Raw genomic sequence first — 20039 nt, forward strand, 5'->3', positions numbered from 1 at the left:
CTTTCAAGGTCATTAAGGGGTTGGTATCTGGTTCCTGGTTCACGTCAGATGAAAACCCGGTGAGAATCGCTGTTCAGCCTACACCTGGACTCGCCCGTGAACATAACCTGGGAACAATGTTCCAAGGACCCTGTACTGTGTTCTTGACACCAGCCTTTCGGGCTCTCCTGTGACCAGGGGTCAGTGGAATGCACCTTGCAGGTCTCCGGGCGAATAAACCATGTCTGTTCAGTCTTCTGTAGACTGTGTGTCTGGAGACAACTGTTCCAGTGGCAGCCACTGGCCACTGCTACATGCAGTACTCCATGGCAGTCTGCGGGCACTGATGGTGAGATATCGGTCTTCTTGTCGTGTTGTACGCCGTGGACGTCCCGTACTGTAGCGCCTGGACACGTTTCCTGTCTGCTGGAGTCGTTGGCATGATCTTGAGATCACACTTCGTGGCACACGTAGGGCCCGTACTATGACCTGCTGTGCTTGACCAGCCTCCAGTCGCCCTAGTATTCTACCCCTCATAACGTCATCAATATGTGTTCTTCGAGCCATTTTCAACACACAGTCACCATTATTACGTTGAAAACGTCTGCACACTTCCTCGCTGAACCGTACTCTGTCATAAACCAACACACCTCTGCGTATGTGGACTGCTGCCAGCTCCACCGTGCGACGAGCGCACGTCAGATGCACCGCATGATCATACCCCGAGGTGATTTTAACCAGCAAACCGCCCACCAGAATGTTGTTTCACCATGTATCAGCATTATCCTTAATTTATGAGCGTGAGTGTAGTTGGGGGAGAGGGGGGAGCAAAACTTTGATTGCCTTCGGTAATTTAAAGCATGATGAGATTCTCTTGTCTGTTTCTTAACGAAATGTGAAACATTAACTCATCACGAACTATGACGTCCCTTGGGAACAGAGCGAACAAATCATGAATTTTCTGTTACGGGTTCCGTCTTGAAAAATGATCACTTTGCCACCTTGCTCCGCATAGTAAGCTTTCCGCAAGTGCAGTCCTTATGCTTACTGTGCTTGTAACGCCGGAAATGCATATCCTCCTATTTCCATCTATTGTACTATTTTTTTTCTTGTTTTGTTACCTCAAGATATGACATTTCTATGTCTTTATATATTGTAATTGTTTTACTATTTGTATATATATATATATATATATATATATATATATATATATATATATATATATATATATATATATACACTCCTGGAAATTGAAATAAGAACACCGTGAATTCATTGTCCCAGGAAGGGGAAACTTTATTGACACATTCCTGGGGTCAGATACATCACATGATCACACTGACAGAACCACAGGCACATAGACACAGGCAACAGAGCAAGCACAATGTCGGCACTAGTACAGTGTATATCCACCTTTCGCAACAATGCAGGCTGCTATTCTCCCATGGAGACGATAGTAGAGATGCTGGATGTAGTCCTGCGGAACGGCTTGCCATGCCATTTCCACCTGGCGCCTCAGTTGGACCAGCGTTCGTGCTGGACGTGCAGACCGCGTGAGACGACGCTTCATCCAGTCCCAAACATGCTCAATGGGGGACAGATCCGGAGATCTTGCTGGCCAGGGTAGTTGACTTACACCTTCTAGAGCACGTTGGGTGGCTCGGGATACATGCGGACGTGCATTGTCCTGTTGGAACAGAAAGTTCCCTTGCCGGTCTAGGAATGGTAGAACGATGGGTTCGATGACGGTTTGGATGTACCGTGCACTATTCAGTGTCCCCTCGACGATCACCAGTGGTGTACGGCCAGTGTAGGAGATCGCTCCCCACACCATGATGCCGGGTGTTGGCCCTGTGTGCCTCGGTCGTATGCAGTCCTGATTGTGGCGCTCACCTGCACGGCGCCAAACACGCATACGACCATCATTGGCACCAAGGCAGAAGCGACTCTCATCGCTGAAGACGACACGTTTCCATTCGTCCCTCCATTCACGCCTGTCGCGACACCACTGGAGGCGGGCTGCACGATGTTGGGGCGTGAGCGGAAGACGGCCTAACGGTGTGCGGGACCGTAGCCCAGCTTCATGGAGACGGTTGCGAATGGTCCTCGCCGATACCCCAGGAGCAACAGTGTCCCTAATTTGCTGGGAAGTGGCGGTGCGGTCCCCTACGGCACTGCGTAGGATCCTACGGTCTTGGCGTGCATCCGTGCGTCGCTGCGGTCCGGTCCCAGGTCGACGGGCACGTGCACCTTCCGCCGACCACTGGCGACAACATCGATGTACTGTGGAGACCTCACGCCCCACGTGTTGAGCAATTCGGCGGTACGTCCACCCGGCCTCCCGCATTCCCACTATACGCCCTCGCTCAAAGTCCGTCAACTGCACATACGGTTCACGTCCACGCTGTCGCGGCATGCTACCAGTGTTAAAGACTGCGATGGAGCTCCGTGTGCCACGGCAAACTGGCTGACACTGACGGCGGCGGTGCACAAATGCTGCGCAGCTAGCGCCATTCGACGGCCAACACCGCGGTTCCTGGTGTGTCCGCTGTGCCGTGCGTGTGATCATTGCTTGTACAGCCCTCTCGCAGTGTCCGGAGCAAGTATGGTGGGTCTGACACACCGGTGTCAATGTGTTCTTTTTTCCATTTCCAGGAGTATATATATATATATATATATATATATATATATACGCATTTATGTCTATGTATAATTGGTTTGTTTTGTAAATATTATTTGTATTTTTACACTGGGTCTGGCCTAGGGAAAACCATGCTATCGAACGACTACATCGATAGGTCGTGTGGAGAACCAAAGCGTTTAGGATCTTTGGTAGTGTGAACTCGGCTGCGTGAATCGCGGGCAAAGAGAGTCTGGCTGGGGTAGGGCGGTGGAGCAGGTGTGTTGTGTGACGCTCCCGCGAGTTGCCGCGCTTTCGGGGTTTGGCAACATGTAATTGCGCTCGACTTTCTATGATAGTTTCTGACACGGTGTCGCGGACGGGAAGCATTAGCTGGCGCACATCAGGAGCCCGTTTCGCCTGGTGACCGTGTCGAGAAGGAGGCGCGCCAACATCCAGCTTGTGCAACAGCGACGGCGGACAGTGAGTGACTGTCGCCACCTCCTCGATGGACGGCTTCAAACCTTCAATCAACCAACAAGGAAGACTGGAAGCACGTAAAATTTTAGAACTGTATGGCAGGCCTCAGCTTTTAAAATTGTTGCATCACAAAATTACAGCAACTTAGCATGAACCTTTGTTGCTTATTGTCCCAATTGCATTACGAAGCAGGGTCCCTTCCTTTTCCGAAATGAACCAGAGTGTCGTTGAAATTCAGACGCCAGCATTAAAATAATATCATTCCATTTCACTCCTTTAATTTCAAAGTTCAGTTAAGGTATTCATAGCTGGCTACAGTATTTAGATTACACAAGCACAAATTAAGAGTGTGAGTTTTGTTAGCATATTTTAGCTTACCTATGACTGCAGCTCAGCTTGGTACGTACTAAATGTTACTATTGTCAATTGTCCAGAATCATTTAATTCAAGTTCAAAGTTAAATCTCTTATTTATAAATTGCGTAGATTCAAGTAGCTTTTGAAATGATTGTTGAGGTAGCCCAAGACTAACTTTATTTTACTGAATTTCGTAGTGCTTCAGAAACAAATCTCAGTATTAATTTCAGTCACTAAATTAACTTTCAGTTTTCAGGTTTTATTAATTCTTTTGCTAAATTAAGTCAGAGTGTAACGAAATTTATTACTTCTGACAAACTTTCAGTTTTCACACAACACGTGTCAACCTTCAGTTGCCACGCTTTTAGTGCAATAACCTTTCTTTTTCAGTTATTATAGTAGTTGTCCATAGGACTGGTGACCGTAATTTTCCCCAAAACTCAAATATCTAAGTAACGCCAATTAATTGTTAACGTGACGACCGCACATTTACTTTCTTTATTAATTTTACCCTTTTCTCAAAATTAATTTCCACCAATCTCATTTGCATATTTCTTTTCATTTAGATGTAACCCTTTCCTCCCTCTTTACCGACAGATTAACTTCGGTGACGATTGCTTTTCCCAAATTTCCATTAGGCACACGCGGTCTAATTTTTCACTGTCATTAAGGTCGATAAGTGAGGGGGAGGTTACACGCTCTGTTAGCTAGTAGGTACTAAACGCCGTTCGATGAAGTTTTGTCATCACCGTTCTCAATCTTCGATATCCTTCACCATCGAAACAATTCCTGGACAAGGGCTTCCTCTTGTAAAATGCCCAGTTTTCCCTGTCGGAGAACGAAGTAAGCGCAGTTGGTATTTTTCCGACATGTCTTGTGTTACGACAGACCATTGCTGCTAAGGATTAAAGTCACTTTTTCTGATGTCTCTGCTTCTTTTACTCAATTACTGCGAGAAATTGCACATTGGCTAAGACACTGGACTCGCATTTGAAAGGACAGTGGTTCAAATTTCTATCTGGACCGTCAGATATTTTTCCTTGGTTTCCTGAAATCAATTGATGCCGTGACGGTTCCTCTACCAAGCCGAGCTTGTATTTCGTCTCTAATGACCTAGTTATCGACTGGAGTTGAATCTTATCTTCCTCCCCTGCTTACACTCATTTATGAGGCGGTTTTGCTAGTTCTTGATGATAGTGTGTACCTGTGATTTCTATGATTTCGAAGATGAACTGCATAACTACTGACTAAATTTGAATTTGTTGCTGTTCTTCTTCCTTTGATAATAGCGTATTGTTTAAAATAATTTTTCTGGTTTTTCGAAGTATTCTATCAGTGCCTGTCGAAAAGTATTTAAGATCAATTGATGATGTTCTTATATGAGAGTGAAAAGTATCAGAGCTCAAAAAAAATCTTTGTAGTAGGAAATTTAGTGAGAAGTTAGCAAATGCTTGGAAGAATTTGGCTCTCTTATATGATGAGTCCCATTCTCGTTATGATAGTTTTTCTTCCTGCGCACTGTAATTAACTGCAGCAACAGTTTTTTTTTCCTATTCGATTTGAGCAGAGATACAGTTCAACTTCTCTAAACGAAGTATTGAGGCAAGAAAACGTTAACTTGCTTGAGGTAAATGTTTTCAAATTTTGTGTCGTTGCTGTTGTTCGCCTTTGGATTGTGCTGTGGAAACTCAGTGCTGATTTACAGCACACTACGATGATTCTAAGCAGATTTGCAGCACAGTTGCAAGTAGCTGTAGATTATACTATTGTCTGGATTCTCACTTTCATTCTCAGAAAGTGACAATGGAACGGAACTCAATTGTAAAACCTAAAGTAACGCAAAAGCCTTCTTACGAGAAGAAAATCAGGTCATCAAAATGGATTGGGACAGCGGAACAGTTTAGCTCAAAACCGATTAATACGATGTAGCGTAAGTGAAGTGTAGTATGTATAGCTGCGTAAGATTACATTTTGTAATTATCTGATATTGTCAGAAGAAGAGTGATCTCTATATCAACGTAAAAGAAGCTTCCAAAATAGAAGTTTTATTGCCTAGAATTATAAATTCACGTATCCGATGACCTGAAGATGGCAGTGTAACTTTGCTGAAACTAGTAATCACGACATGTATCAACTGGGATCTGTGCTATAAAACATCAATTTTGGAAGCTTTTTTACACATGTCACATTTTTGTCTCTAGTACTCATTTCACCATCGTTTTAGTCGCCTGTCTTTCATATGAAGAGGAGAGAATGTCACAAATGTAAGCATCCGACCATACTAAATGCAGGAAGTATTACAGTATAGCAGACACTGTTAAGTATGTACGGAGCAGCTGGGACTTATTACACTACAGTATGTTTGACATCTGCGTTCATAAGAAAATCACAGTTTACTTTGATGTCATGTTATTATTTATATATACATTCTGTACATTATTTGTTCGTAAATTCAATGGGCAGTGTACTTGACCCAGTGATGAATATGTTAGTCATGTCGATTAGTTTGTACCAAGCTATTTAGGTTGAAACAAAAAAGGTACTTTTCGTATATAAATGCTAATAACAAACCGACAAGAAAGGGTGAATAATCCAGGAAAGTTAAAAAATACTTATTTATTAAATACAAATGTTAATAATAGAAAATATAATGATAGTATTTGCATGAAATATGGGATAAATATATCTTATTGTCATGCTGGCAATTAGCGTAATAAATAACGATGATGGTCCGTGTCTTCATCTGCGTCAGCATTCGCCGGGCTTCAGCATCACGAAGTCTGCAACAGAAGAACGAAAGTCCACTGAGTCTCGTGCAGTTGCATCTTCTAATCGTAAAAAAATGCTATCAGCTTTCGATGAGGTCCACTGGTTACGAGTGACGTAGGCCACGCCCGCGATAAGAGACCAACACTGACGCAAACAGCCTCTGTGCGCTAGCGTCAGAGCCGTCTTCACTGCTCTCCGGAACAAGTTCTTTTGTATCTTTCAACAGATGACTCTTCCGGGTCGTCTGCGGATCTTATACGAGGTAGAAATTTGGCTTTTGACATCGTAAAACCAAGTAACAAGAAAATAATTTAAGATTCTTTCTGCGATCGATCGTACACCGTTGCCAGGTGCGCTTGTTTATTACTTTAATAAATGTTTACTCGAACATTTTCTAACAACTTCAGCACGTTGAAGCTTCAAGTTATTTTGACGTGGTATATATGTGAGGTATCAGTTATTGCCTGTTTGGAAGAAAGGTTTCGCGGTTGTTCCAATGAAATATATTCAGAGGATACTTGAAAGACAAGGAATCAAATTAACAAATTTAACAAACCTCTACTCTCTATCTACTGAAGGCGTCGGTTAGATATTAATCCTAGCATTACTATCACATTTTCCGTAACGTGTATTACCAATTTTTTTGGGGGGGGGGGGTTAGGGGGGTTACTTAATGCGTATCATCTTTAAAAAACAGAATTTGTTAATTGTTGTTAAGCTGACAACATACATTTTCAAGAGGTACTGATGTGTTAGTGTGGTCCAGAAAATATGTTTTAGCAACCTGTCAATAACGTGAACTACCAAAAAAATTTTAAACATGCGAACTTCGTTAATTATTGTTGATTTTTACTCGTAACATACTTTTTAAACAAATACTGATGTGTAAGCAGGGTCATAAAGTGAAAGTGTTCAATATGACACGTACGACATGCATTGTGATAAATCACATCTCCTACCAGGAGTTAAAATTTGCGATTAGTTAACAAAAGCAAAACGTGGATAATGGAATGTAGTCCAATTAATGTTAAAGGAATTAAATTAGGCAATGAGGCGCTTAAAGCAGTAAATAAATTTTGCTATTTGGGGAGCAAAATAACTGATGATGGTCGAAGTAGAGGCATATAAAATGTAGACTGGAAATGGCAAGGAAAACGTTTCTGAAGAGAAATTTGTTAACATCGAGTACAGATATAAGTGTCAGAAAGTCGTTTCTGAAAGTATTTGTATGGAGTGGAACCATGTATGGAAGTGAAACGTGGAGAATAAATAGTATAGACAAGAAGAGAATAGAAACTTTTGAAATGTGGTGCTACAGAAGAATGCTGAAGATTAGATGGGTAGATCACGTAACTAGTGAGGAGGTACTGAATAGAATTGGGGAGAAGAGAAATTTGTGGCACAACTTGACTAGAAGAAGGGCGCTTGGTAGTACAGATTCTGAGGCATCAAGTGATGACCAATTTAGTATTGAAGGGCAGCGTGGAGGGTAAAATCGTAGAGGGAGACCAAGAGATGAATACATAAACAGATTCAGAAGGATGTAGGTTGCAGTAGGTACTTGGAGATGAAGAACCTTGCACAGGATAGAGTAGCATGGAGAGTTGCAACAAACCTGTCTCTGGACTGAAGATCACAACAACAACAAACAACCGAAAAATTTAAAACATTTATGTAATCGGATAGATTGTTTTTCAGAACCTTGAAATATAAAATACCTGACTTGAGTACTATATTTCGAAAAGGTGGGCGTAAAGTGCCACCTCCCCGTTGGTATTGCGTGGGTTAACTTAACTGGCAAATCATATTCAAAGATTTAATTACATCAAAAGAGTTGTATGCCATTCTTCTGCATTTTCCGGTTGGAAGAGCAATAATAATTCACCACCCCTTTAATTGTTACAGAATTTGCAACCAGCTAATCAACATAGTAACAGCGCTGCTGCCGTGCTAGTGACACGGGAAGCGGACCATCATTGGACCGAGTTACAGCAAGGGCGTCAAATGACATACGAATACTGTACGTTTAGTGTCAACCTTGGATCTGGGAACTGGAACCACATTAGTTGATGGCGTTAAATGTAGCAGTTACAAATCTCACAGCTCGTTGTTGTTTCCCTTTTGGCGAGCACAATGGTGTATTGACATACATTGATTTACATATTTGTTTCTGTGACACGGAAAAAATTCGTCTCAACACACAGGCTTCTATGGCAGCAATGCCTTCTAAACGTCTTATGAATTTATAAGGAGAATTTGGACCTTGGATCTGAATGAGATTTATATCCATTAATAAATACTGTTGCTTATCTCAATACTATGGACACACGTAGTGAATAAAAACTTTTATGAGTGCGAGATTTTATAATTGCGACGCCTCTTCAGAATTATTTTTTATTGAATATACAATCATCCACTACCCTCTTATAAATATTCTGCAATGGTTTCTTGGAAAACCAGCCTCATTTTCCTTGGCTGTCCGTATCCAATAGAGTTTTCAAATATCCAACAGCTTCGAAACGTCATTTAACTTCGTAAGGATAATTTAGAAACACCTGCTATTTGTAAAAAATGGCTGCTGCTTAAATGATATGAACATATGGCGTTATTGGCCGGGAGGCTCCATTTAGGGTAGTTCGGCAGCCTAGTGCAACTCATCCTCATCCTGGCGCGTCGATAACAATGATGCGAGGAAACTATGTGTGAACATACGTAACTGAGTAACAAGGCTAACTATGTAGGTTGTGTAGTCTGTTGATAAGAGATACTTTTAAACATAATAGATTTGACATATTCAGTTGCTACACCAATGCATGTTCTGGGCTTTCCCTCTTGAATTTATTTATCAACCATGTAGTTATCCACGTTCCTCGGAACTGTCTTTTGCAATGTGTCCTTTATGATTGTTACCAGGTGAAATGGCGCAGTGTTTAATACGCTTGATTCCGATTTGGAAAGAGAGAATTGCAAATCCCATCCCACCGGTGGTTACCCTGCAACTGTTCAAAGCAGATGCCGAGATTAAAACGGGTATTTTTTGCTATGTACCTATATGTTCTGTGTGAATATTATTTTCTGTCCTCTATTTCTTTTGTTTTAATGTAAATTATTTGTGTGCATTTGTTGACTTATTTATTTTCATGCTAGTATGAATTGTTTATGGCTGTATTTTCTAAAATGTAAAATTTGTACTATGTAAAAATTTATTATAAATTTATACATGTGCTGTGCCCGGTCAGGAGTAAATGCTATCTGAGATTCTAAGCGAGGGGGAGGAGGACGAAGGCAGTTGAAAGTCGACAATGAGTAATGGAAGTACGCTAGTGTACGGACGGCCAATGTATTTCGTTAAGAAAAATATATTTTTGAGTAATGTTCGAACTGTGACTGGAAGAGTTGAGTGCCAAAGGAAGTAGCTTAACTAGAACATAAAGCTAGTTAGTTTTAAATATTCATCGGTGTGGACACGAGAAATACCATGGACTATGTGCTAGCGTCGTGCTATAATAATACAGCTCGGTGAACTTTACGTAGACCCTTCGCGTGTGTAAAACTGGAAAATGAAGCGAGGACAGAAGTATTTACTGGGTGAGGTTTTACGAGCGTGAAGAGTAAAGCTGAAGAAATTTTTGAACACATTAATGGCGAATAGCATCTGCATTAAGTTCGAGCAGTTTAATAGTTGATGAACACTACGGGTGGAAGGAGTACGAAGAAACGATTGCAATTAACCATTAATAAACTTCCTAGAAAAAGGGCTGACGTGTAAACAGACTGTGAATATTGAGCAAACTGTATGTGGTTGAATATAATATTACGTGAACATTCGGACTGACAACTTAATTAGAACTATTGACAATAGTAAGGTCATAGCACGGACTTTGAGTGAAGTGAATTTCTAAATAACTGTGCAAACTTCAAACAAACAAATCCAAGTTGGTTTGCACTCTTTGTTACGACAATACTGAGTTTTTCGTGCAATATATCATGCAATTCTACCGAGGGTTATCCCTTAGGTTAGTTAAAACTCTCATTCTAATCTGATGACGTTCAGGAACAAGATTTTGGATGTAACAATTTTCAACGAAATTAGCGCAAAGAGCGGCATTTGTAGCAGATAACGACGATCGACAATGACAAGAGAGGAACATAGATCACGCAACATCCTGCAGCAGCAGCTGGTGACGTCTTTCAGGTAGGTAGCATAAGCCACACATAACATAGACAGCGAATGACGTCATTGTACTGAAACCAACATCTAAGTCACGTGACTCGGGGCATGAAGCCGAGCATGTCAGTACGCATTTATTGTGCACAATTTACGAAATTTTTGTTACAGACCAAATCCTGTGCTTTTTACTAGATGCAGAAGTGAAGACCTTTCCGTGTGCACAGAAAGTTGTATTGTATCCTACAGATTGGGTAAAGTGACGAAAATCTCATCTGTGTAAGTGAATTACTTTACAATACTTGCAGAGGTATTTCCATAATTTGAAAGTTAGTATGGATGTTAGTCCTTGGGTGTAAAGCTTCTTGAATCAATAAGATTTTGAGACGACATATCGTTAATACCTAGCTCACTACACCAGTATAATCAACGTTTTGTAGTTCCATATTGATTTCATTTCGGTATATGCAATGGATTAAGCAAACGACAGAAAACATACCTGCTTATTTTGTGTAAATACCTGACATTATGCACGTAAACGGATTTCCTTTGTTACCAAAGCTTACTAAAGCATTTCACACATATTCTTGTGGAATCGTTAGAAAACTAACTACGTTCGAAATTGTTATTTTGTCTTCCACTTCTGTAGACGCGCCGAACTACAAGAATGCACAATGCAAAAAAAAAGGAATGTCTTCACTAAAGAACAGTCATTCTATCGCTCGTCAGAAGAACTGTCAATACGTTTCAACTTGACCACAGGTAAAAACGATAACCACTGCTTTATTATCAGGAATTTTGAAGAATCTACTACATGTGTAAGAGTAGTACTACAGTTTGTTGAATTGTCAAAATCAATACTTGATTTCAGCTATAAATGAGACAAACTGTAACTGTCATCTGCACTTCATATAGCCCGTGATGAATGATAGGAACCCGAGTCACGTGACTTAGATGTTGAATTCAAGCGTTAACACGGCAGAGATAGGGACATGCGCGGTCTATGTTATAGGTGGTCTATGGTAAGAAGTACCGAGAATCATATCGCTGGTCAAGAAAAGAGAAAACTACCGAATGCTGCAAACGGAGTACAAATTTAGTTATTACAATTAGCGCTGTGTTTGAACACGAGTCGAGCTGTTCGAACAGTTTGCGTACAGTTACGGAACACTCTGGTTCTGATCGATCATTTGACCGGCCTGCCAGCTAGTGACTTTTGTTGTTACTATCACAACATGTCACAGTGTTTTTAATGCACTATGGGTTTTAATTATAGAAACAACAAGGAAACACGAACTGAAAAATCCCCTAGGGAGCAGGTTGTATGTAACAATGGTATCTAATAAATAATGATCCTATACAATTCTCAAGCTTTTGCTCATCCCAGTATCTAGTGACGTCTACCGGTAATGTCTCCAAGACGGGTCCCGCTACTCTAATTTTTTCTCGTGCTAAGTATTACAACATATTTTGTTTTCTCGGCATTTAATTTATATTACTTGTTTTGACTGTTTCAACTGAATGTTACCGTCGTGTTTTCAAACCGATTAAAATCTGGTAATGTTTTTATCATTCTGTGAACAGGGTTGAATTGCTCCTTTGCAACCTACTTGGTACACCATTAGCGCCTCTCGTAAACTAATGAAATATTATACTGGGTTCACTCAAGTAGTATTTTTTGGGGACAACATATTCGCCTTTTGTCGGTTACCTTTACTTGAAAATCAGAATAAATGATTATATACCTATACATAGGCCTACTGATACTGGATAAGATCTAGTGCGGTAAATTTCAAACACAATATGAGTTTAGCTAGTGGTATGATTTTATTAACGACATTTTTTCCATTGTTTTACGAAACTGTCAAGTTTTAAGAAGAGAAATAGCTTATTATACGTTTCCTTTAATTTACATCTATGGTCACAAACTTTTTGTCAACAGATTACCGGTTTCGGTCTATAATGACCATCATCATTTTTATAAAAACAAAGTCCTAATGTACTGCAGCCATAGTGGCATCGTCAAATGTTACATACAAAACCAGCACCAGCATCGTCAAATATATATATAAATAACATCATATGCACGAGTCATGTTATCAGTAGCACTACGAGGAAGTAGTCTCTTTTTGTCTCCCGTTAAACTTACTTCCAATATTTACAAGATTCCCAATGAGTATGATGTGCATTAAACTTCTCACATAATTTCCAATGGTTGCGAAACTCTTTCTTTCCTGTAATTTCTGCGCGAAGCCACACAAATAGAAATGACTTTAAGTCATTATCAATTTGCAGTATTTTTAAAGTCTTTGCAACAGTCTCAGTCTTAATGGCTGACTTCTTTCTTCTTCTCTCATCGGTCAAACTGGTGGCCGTCATACTCTGCGTCTTCTCGAAGATTTTTTCCCGAATGAGTAAAAAATTAGATGAATTTTTTACATTAATGTGTCTTTTCTTCGGTATCATCCTTTAGAAATATGTTAGGGCGATGGCGCCTTACACTGTATTTCCACCAGTAGTACGTCGCAGGTAGCGGCAGACAGGATGGCGTATTCTACTTCTGGGACAGCCTGCTTAGACGTCCACTGCCTGACCGTGTCTTGGGGTCCGCAAAATTGTCAACACATTCCACCTTCGCACAGATGTAACTCGGCATAACTGCCATAAACTCATCTGATGTTAAAGTTAGATTGGCTAGATAATGTAGCCCTAGTGTTCAAACATTTATGGGTATGTTAAATGCGTGTCACTCATATAAAACGGATATGTTGCCCATGTTCTTAAGTAAAAGAAAATATAGTAACTGTTGTTGTTGTTGTGGTCTTCAGTCCTGAGACTGGTTTGATGCAGCTCTCCATGCTACTCTATCCTGTGCAAGCTTCTTCATCTCCCAGTACCTACTGCAACCTACATCCTTCTGAATCTGCTTAGTGTATTCATCTCTTGGTGTCCCCCTACGATTTTTACCCTCCACGCTGCCCTCCAATACTAAATTGGTGATCCCTTGATGCCTCAGAACATGTCCTACCAACCGATCCCTTCTTCTGGTCAAGTTGTGCCACAAACTTCTCTTCTCCCCAATCCTATTCAATACTTCCCCATTAGTTATGTGATCTACCCATCTAATCTTCAGCATTCTTCTGTAGCACCACATTTCAAAAGCTTCTATTCTCTTCTTGTCCAAACTATTTACCGTCCATGTTTCACTTCCATACATGGCTACACTCCATACAAATACTTTCAGAAATGACTTCCTGACACTTAATTCTATACTAGATGTTAACAAATTTCTCTGAGCACAAATTATTACTTAGTTTGGTGTCAGATCGTGCGCTCAGCCTCCAAGCCGTCCCGGACCAGACACATGGGTGAGGGGAACCCTAGCTTGGTTAGGGCCGCCTCTCTGTCTACTCCTTCACACTGTGGGCACTACACACGTGCACGAGGACCAAGCTAAGTTAAGTGCATTAGTGAACTTTCCTGCTCCATTCCACAAGACATAAACCTACATGTTGGTCGGGTTACTCTATCACAGTGTTAGCAACTACGTACATAATAAATCAGTTTCTTACATCATGCTAACAACGATTCATAGATTCTCCTATTCCACTGCAGAGTTGTCCCACAATACGTTTGACTTCGTAATTTCCGATCACTGGTTTCTTTAGGTCAAATCAATAAAACTGTCCTTCTGCTTTACCCTGAAAATTTGTATCGTCATCACGATAACATCCTGTGTGTCAGCACGATGATTTGTCCCTTGTGCGGCGCTTCAAATCAACGACTTGCTATCCAAGATTTAGGTTTTCCATGGTTTCTCTAAACCTATCAAGATAAACGACAGGATCGTCCCTTTGAAACGGACGCGGTCGATCTTCTTCTACCCATTGCCAATTCAAGCCTATGCCGCGTTTATAATGACATTGTCGTTGGTGGGACATTAAACTCAAATCTTACTCGTATTAAATATTTTTGGCACTTATTGAGTTAACGTTCAATAAAAATCCGAGCCTTCGACAATGTTCACCATCATCTTCGTAAAGAGAGCAACTGACAATCAAAGAAGTAATGGAATCACACAGACGTAAATGAAGCAGTAGCTTACAATGCGACAACAGATAAATTGGGCCACCGACGACACATCCTTCACAGTGATTTTGTTCTCATCTTATTGTGTAATATAGGATATACTTCTATGCAGTCTCTGGGTATCAAGTGCCCTCTTCCACGCATTACTGAAGTTCGTATTGTAGGGAAGCAGCCTACTCACGCCGTATAAAATTCACATCAGTCTTTCCATTGTGTGCCAGCCTAGTCCGCTGTAACTAGCTCTGACGTCATAAATGTTGCGCAATACTTTAAAAATCAAGTATATAACCTGAAACGTTCCTAGCATGTCAGAAGTAATACTAAATCAATATGTGTTGAACATCAGTTCAATAACTTTAACCATTTTCCAAATTTGAACGTTTTTCTGTAAAAATTATGGCGCAACAGAAAAGAGCTAGAAACTTAAAAATTTATATTTAGATTCCTTTTGCATAATAATTTAGTAGAAACAGTATTCTGGATCTCACAAATTAAAATTTTAGTTGAAATTCACGATTTTCTGGTTTTTGTCTTAAAAATTAAGGAAGCAAGATAGATTAAGTAGGCGAATAAATAAAGCTAGGATGTTTAAATTTAAGTAGAATGGAGATCCGCTATAATCATAAAGGTGTGAGAAGTTTCAACAGAATAACTATAAAACTATAGCGATAGCATATCTCCAAAGGGCAAGTTCAGAGTTCGTCTACTGCGTGTAGTGTAATTAAATTAATTCTCTCGCCCAAAATATTTGACTTAGCCACGTCAGACTTTTATTATGATTACTTACCTGTGTGCTGATTGCACATTTAAATTGAGAGCTTCATCGGCCATCAGCAAAGGAAGCAATGATTTATTCAATAACTTAAAGTGGTGCATTATTAGCCCAGCGGCTAGTCGGGAGAGCGGATTTGATCAGGCGTTCCCTTAGCCGTCCGCACCGCGGCTTTATATGTAAGAACGCTGTGCGAGAGAAGGAAGGCCCCAGTTCTCTCCAGATGCTGATTAGCACACCACCTGTGCCGGGAGTCGCGTCGCGTCGGTATCATTGCTATAAACAGCCTCGGATGCCGTAATAAATTACCAGGGATACGCGTAACCATGAAATCGTTTTCGAGTGAAGTGTTAATTCTGGGATGACTTTAATGATCTACATTTTGCGTATGTCGTATTTTCACGTGCCGCCGTGGGACAGATATTCTACCATTATTTAGCGTGGCGTTTGATTAACATTATCATCAAATTATGGCGAGCATTCACTTAAACATTTAATTTGAACAGTTATAGTTGCATCAGCGCATTAGACTCTGAACTGCTCTGGTAGTTGGATTGTGTGGATTCTTTTTGCTCTGTGATTTTCAGAATATAGTGAACATTTTAGAGAGAATGGTTTTTGATTATGAATCCCAGACAATCTCCTAATTCCTCAGAGCTATAAGCTGTAGTTATAAATGTATTTCTCAGATGAAGTGGGCACTAGGAATTCTAATTACAGGCTTCACGTTTTGCTAATTACTTTCTGGTTGCCAATATTGTAGTTCGAGAGCCAGTGTTGAGATCGGCAAACAGCATAAATACAGAACAATTTAACAATTATTCCACCCGCCGCCCCACAGTATCTCTATTAAAATCTGACACACACATTCCAGGTTCCACAGCGTCTCTAATGATTCAGCAGCCAGAAATTGAATCGTCGGCAAGAATACGTGTCTCGTCAAGCAAAATCTTGTGCTTATTCGTAAGGCTTTGTTTGATAGCAGATCACTGTAAAATACCAGCCATTGAAATTGCAACAGAACGGAGAATTACGTAACTTGCATATAGAGTATAATACGAGAAATACTTGATTAACTAGGTGATTTACTGTACATAGCTGCCACACGTGATCAACAATTGTTGTCACCTGGCTGCGTATAGAGTGGAACGATACGTATTATGTAAACTGAAGGTGGAAGGGGGAGAAAGGAAAGGGAAGGGAAGGAAAGGGAAGGAACTATTGATGTCAGCTTCATCGAGACTTAATGCGGAATCAGCAGCGACGAGTGAAAATGTATGCCAGACCATAATCGGAAGCTGGTATCTACTACTTACTAGACGGTTGCGCCAACCCTTAACTGATATCATGGGTCTCTGAGTCGGCTGTAGAACTACCCCTCCTTTTCCGGAGTCGTTTCGCCTTTTCCCTCAGTGTACCTCTCTGTTGTAGTGCTGGCTTCTAGTTGTGAGGGTGAGATGCCGATCGCACTATTTGACCATCGGTAAATACACAGTCAACTCTCCTTTACGTCTAGCAGATGTATAATACTAATTACGTTATTATCATTCGGCAAGCTTGTTTATAATCATTCCGTGTTTATTGCGATAACTCTGGTATAATATAGAATGGTTATTACTGACAGTATCTCGTAATTAATTTGCAGAATATCGAACCTCTACCAGGAAGATCTCACCATTCAAAACTTTCTGAACGGAGTGGTTATTCTTATCCAGTTTTACGAGTAAATGAACTAAACTTCGAAAAGCATTCCGAAGAAATGATTAAGGAAGTTTTGGACGACAGTGACATTGATCCAGATTTCGAGATACGAATTGAAAACAGGAAGTGGATGATGGTGGAACGGAGGACGTACAAACAGGTGAAGATGATCTGAGTAAAAAACAGTCATACCGCTGTGATTCACGCTTTTATGGTAGGGGAAACAGCGCTTCAGATGGAGAGAAACACAACCACCAACTAATGTCGTAACAACACAACGTAACATAGTGTAGCACGTTCCTGATCTGTGACTTAGGACTAATGCCTGCTGTCTTGTTCTTTGAACAAGTATGGGGTTTCCTTTTTCCTCTTCACATTTTAGATGAGATTCTACAGCGATATAACAACAAAATTGATTAAGTAAAAGTAGTCTCAGAAGAACATATGTCCATGATACTGACGTTCTTGAATTGGAAGCTTCTATAGACTTGCTGGTATGCACAGGACCCTCCAAATCTGGGAGCAAATCTCAGTGGATGGAACTGGACGTATTATTTTTCATAGTTTTACAAAAATAAGTTTTTGTTCTTCTACTTGAGAACCCAGGTAACAGCGCAGCGAGGAGAAGAGTAAGTGCGACTGTCTCAGTATCAGACATTTTTAACAGATTTATTGCCAACTGTCTGTAGTGTTATTCTTCAGACTGTACTATTTCTATTGATGAAACGCTTGCGCCTTTCTGCGATGTAGATTTCGGGCGTATCAGTTATATGATTGCATGGCATCTGTTATTTTGGACACGTACGAATAACAGAAACCCCGAATTCATACAACAGAAGGCACTGTCGTTCCATAGTGCTTCAACTCTAAGCCAGAGGTCATCAGTGGTAGGAGCTCGCGAGTTACGGCGTGTCAGCCTTTTCACGACTCCTGATAAGATGATTTCAGTGGATGAGAGATCTGGAGAACGTGCTAGTCCTAGTAACAGGACTCCTTGTCGATGTTTTTCAGTACAGCAGAGCAGCCTGCTGTCTTTTGTTATCTTGTTAAAAACGCTACGGAGGCTTGACCCCAGCTATTCGAATTACCGATTGGTTCAAATGGCTCTGAGCACTATGGGACTTAACATCTGAGGTCATCAGTCCCCTAGACTTAGAACTACATAAACCTAACTAACCTAACGGCATCACACACATCCATGCCCGAGGCAGGATTCGGACCCGCGACCGTAGCGGTCGCACGGTTCCGGACTGTAGCACCTAGAACCGCTTGGCCACCGCGGCCGGCCGAATTACCAACTAGGTAAACCAGAGGTCTTCTCGTTGTGTAATGTCTTGCAACTTCGTTGTCGTAGAAATGTCCACACACTGATAAGTATATACTGTACACAGAACACTGACAGTTTCGAGAAGACATCATGGTGCCATTCTTACGTTCAGTATTGTCGTTGGGTGCACCACTGGCGGCGCTAATCTCTGCTATCCCGTCAAGAAAATACGTTACAATGGTCCTCGCACTGGCAATCCGTGGTGCTGACCATGTGAATACTTGTCTTTCTGAAACCAAGCCCATTCCTGACTGCGTAAATGGGTGACTGTATAATGAGAGTCTGCATATTGGAAAGTGTGACTCGTCAACCAATCGATTCCATATCCGCACGAAAGTCGTGGGATCTCAATCAAAGCGGGAAGCAGTATTGCCAAACGATAAACTGCAGTTTCAACGGACCACGATCCTGCCTCTGCCTTCTCATAGACAACTAACATTGAAATGCTACTTCTTTATGAGAAACCTACTGTATAATCTTTCCGTACAAAAAAGACTGTAGTTAACGTTACTACTAGCTATTTTGTGTAGTTGCTATAAAATTCTAATGATTTGTATATCGAAGTATGGCAGTTTTACGCCCATAGAACTCGGTGGTCGATGTGCCTCTGATATTCGTTACAGTGCTGGGAAATGTCCTAATAACCCATCATTCCCGTCTCGTCATAGTTACTTAGTTAGTTTCATGTTCTATTGATCATTTTGTACGATAGGTCGTATTGATGTGAAACGAGTCATTTTACATCCACATCGCAAATAATTTGTGCTCACATTTACATTCTGAACATTTGTAGGCATTTTTTTAGAAAAAAGAGAAAAAGATATACAGATGTGAGTTAGTAATTCCTACCCACCACCTTTTACACATTATAGTGATAGAAATTCTTCTACGGAGTGGCAGGATTTGTCAAGGAGAAACTTTCTCAGTTTATTATCAAATTTTACTTTGCTGTCTGTTAGACATTTTATATAACTGGGTAAGTGATCAAAAATTTTTGTTGCACCCATTTTGTGCTAAACACAACCTTAATGGGGAGTAATGAATATCATTTTTCCTTCTGATATTGATCTGGACTTTTTACAACAAATTTCACGAGGGAATAAATATACTGTGAAGCAGTAGTTAGAATGCCCAACTCTTTAAATAGATGTCTACAACATGATCGTGGGTGAGCACCACATATTACACTCCTGGAAATGGAAAAAAGAACACATTGACACCGGTGTGTCAGACCCACCATACTTGCTCCGGACACTGCGAGAGGGCTGTACAAGCAATGATCACACGCACGGCACAGCGGACACACCAGGAACCGCGGTGTTGGCCGTCGAATGGCGCTAGCTGCGCAGCATTTGTGCACCGCCGCCGTCAGTGTCAGCCAGTTTGCCGTGGCACACGGAGCTCCATCGCAGTCTTTAACACTGGTAGCATGCCGCGACAGCGTGGACGTGAACCGTATGTGCAGTTGACGGACTTTGAGCGAGGGCGTATAGTGGGAATGCGGGAGGCCGGGTGGACGTACCGCCGAATTGCTCAACACGTGGGGCGTGAGGTCTCCACAGTACATCGATGTTGTCGCCAGTGGTCGGCGGAAGGTGCACGTGCCCGTCGGCCTGGGACCGGACCGCAGCGACGCACGGATGCACGCCAAGACCGTAGGATCCTACGCAGTGCCGTAGGGGACCGCACCGCCACTTCCCAGCAAATTAGGGACACTGTTGCTCCTGGGGTATCGGCGAGGACCATTCGCAACCGTCTCCATGAAGCTGGGCTACGGT

The 20039-nt window shown here is 41.3% G+C and overlaps 1 protein-coding gene across 1 annotated transcript in view; it reads right to left on the bottom strand.

The window, feature by feature from the left end:
- Positions 1–6036: 6036 nt before the first annotated feature.
- LOC126131942 (uncharacterized) overlaps positions 6037–20039 on the bottom strand; it is a 110905-nt gene continuing 96902 nt past the window's right edge. The window contains exon 4 of the mRNA XM_049915176.1: positions 6037–6215. Within this exon, the coding sequence (XP_049771133.1) occupies positions 6184–6215 (32 nt within the window). The 3' untranslated portion in view covers positions 6037–6183. The remainder of the gene's footprint in view (positions 6216–20039) is intronic.

The sequence above is a fragment of the Schistocerca cancellata genome, chromosome 1 (genome assembly GCF_023864275.1).
Source record: "Schistocerca cancellata isolate TAMUIC-IGC-003103 chromosome 1, iqSchCanc2.1, whole genome shotgun sequence".
Classification (NCBI taxonomy): Eukaryota; Metazoa; Arthropoda; class Insecta; order Orthoptera; family Acrididae; genus Schistocerca; species Schistocerca cancellata.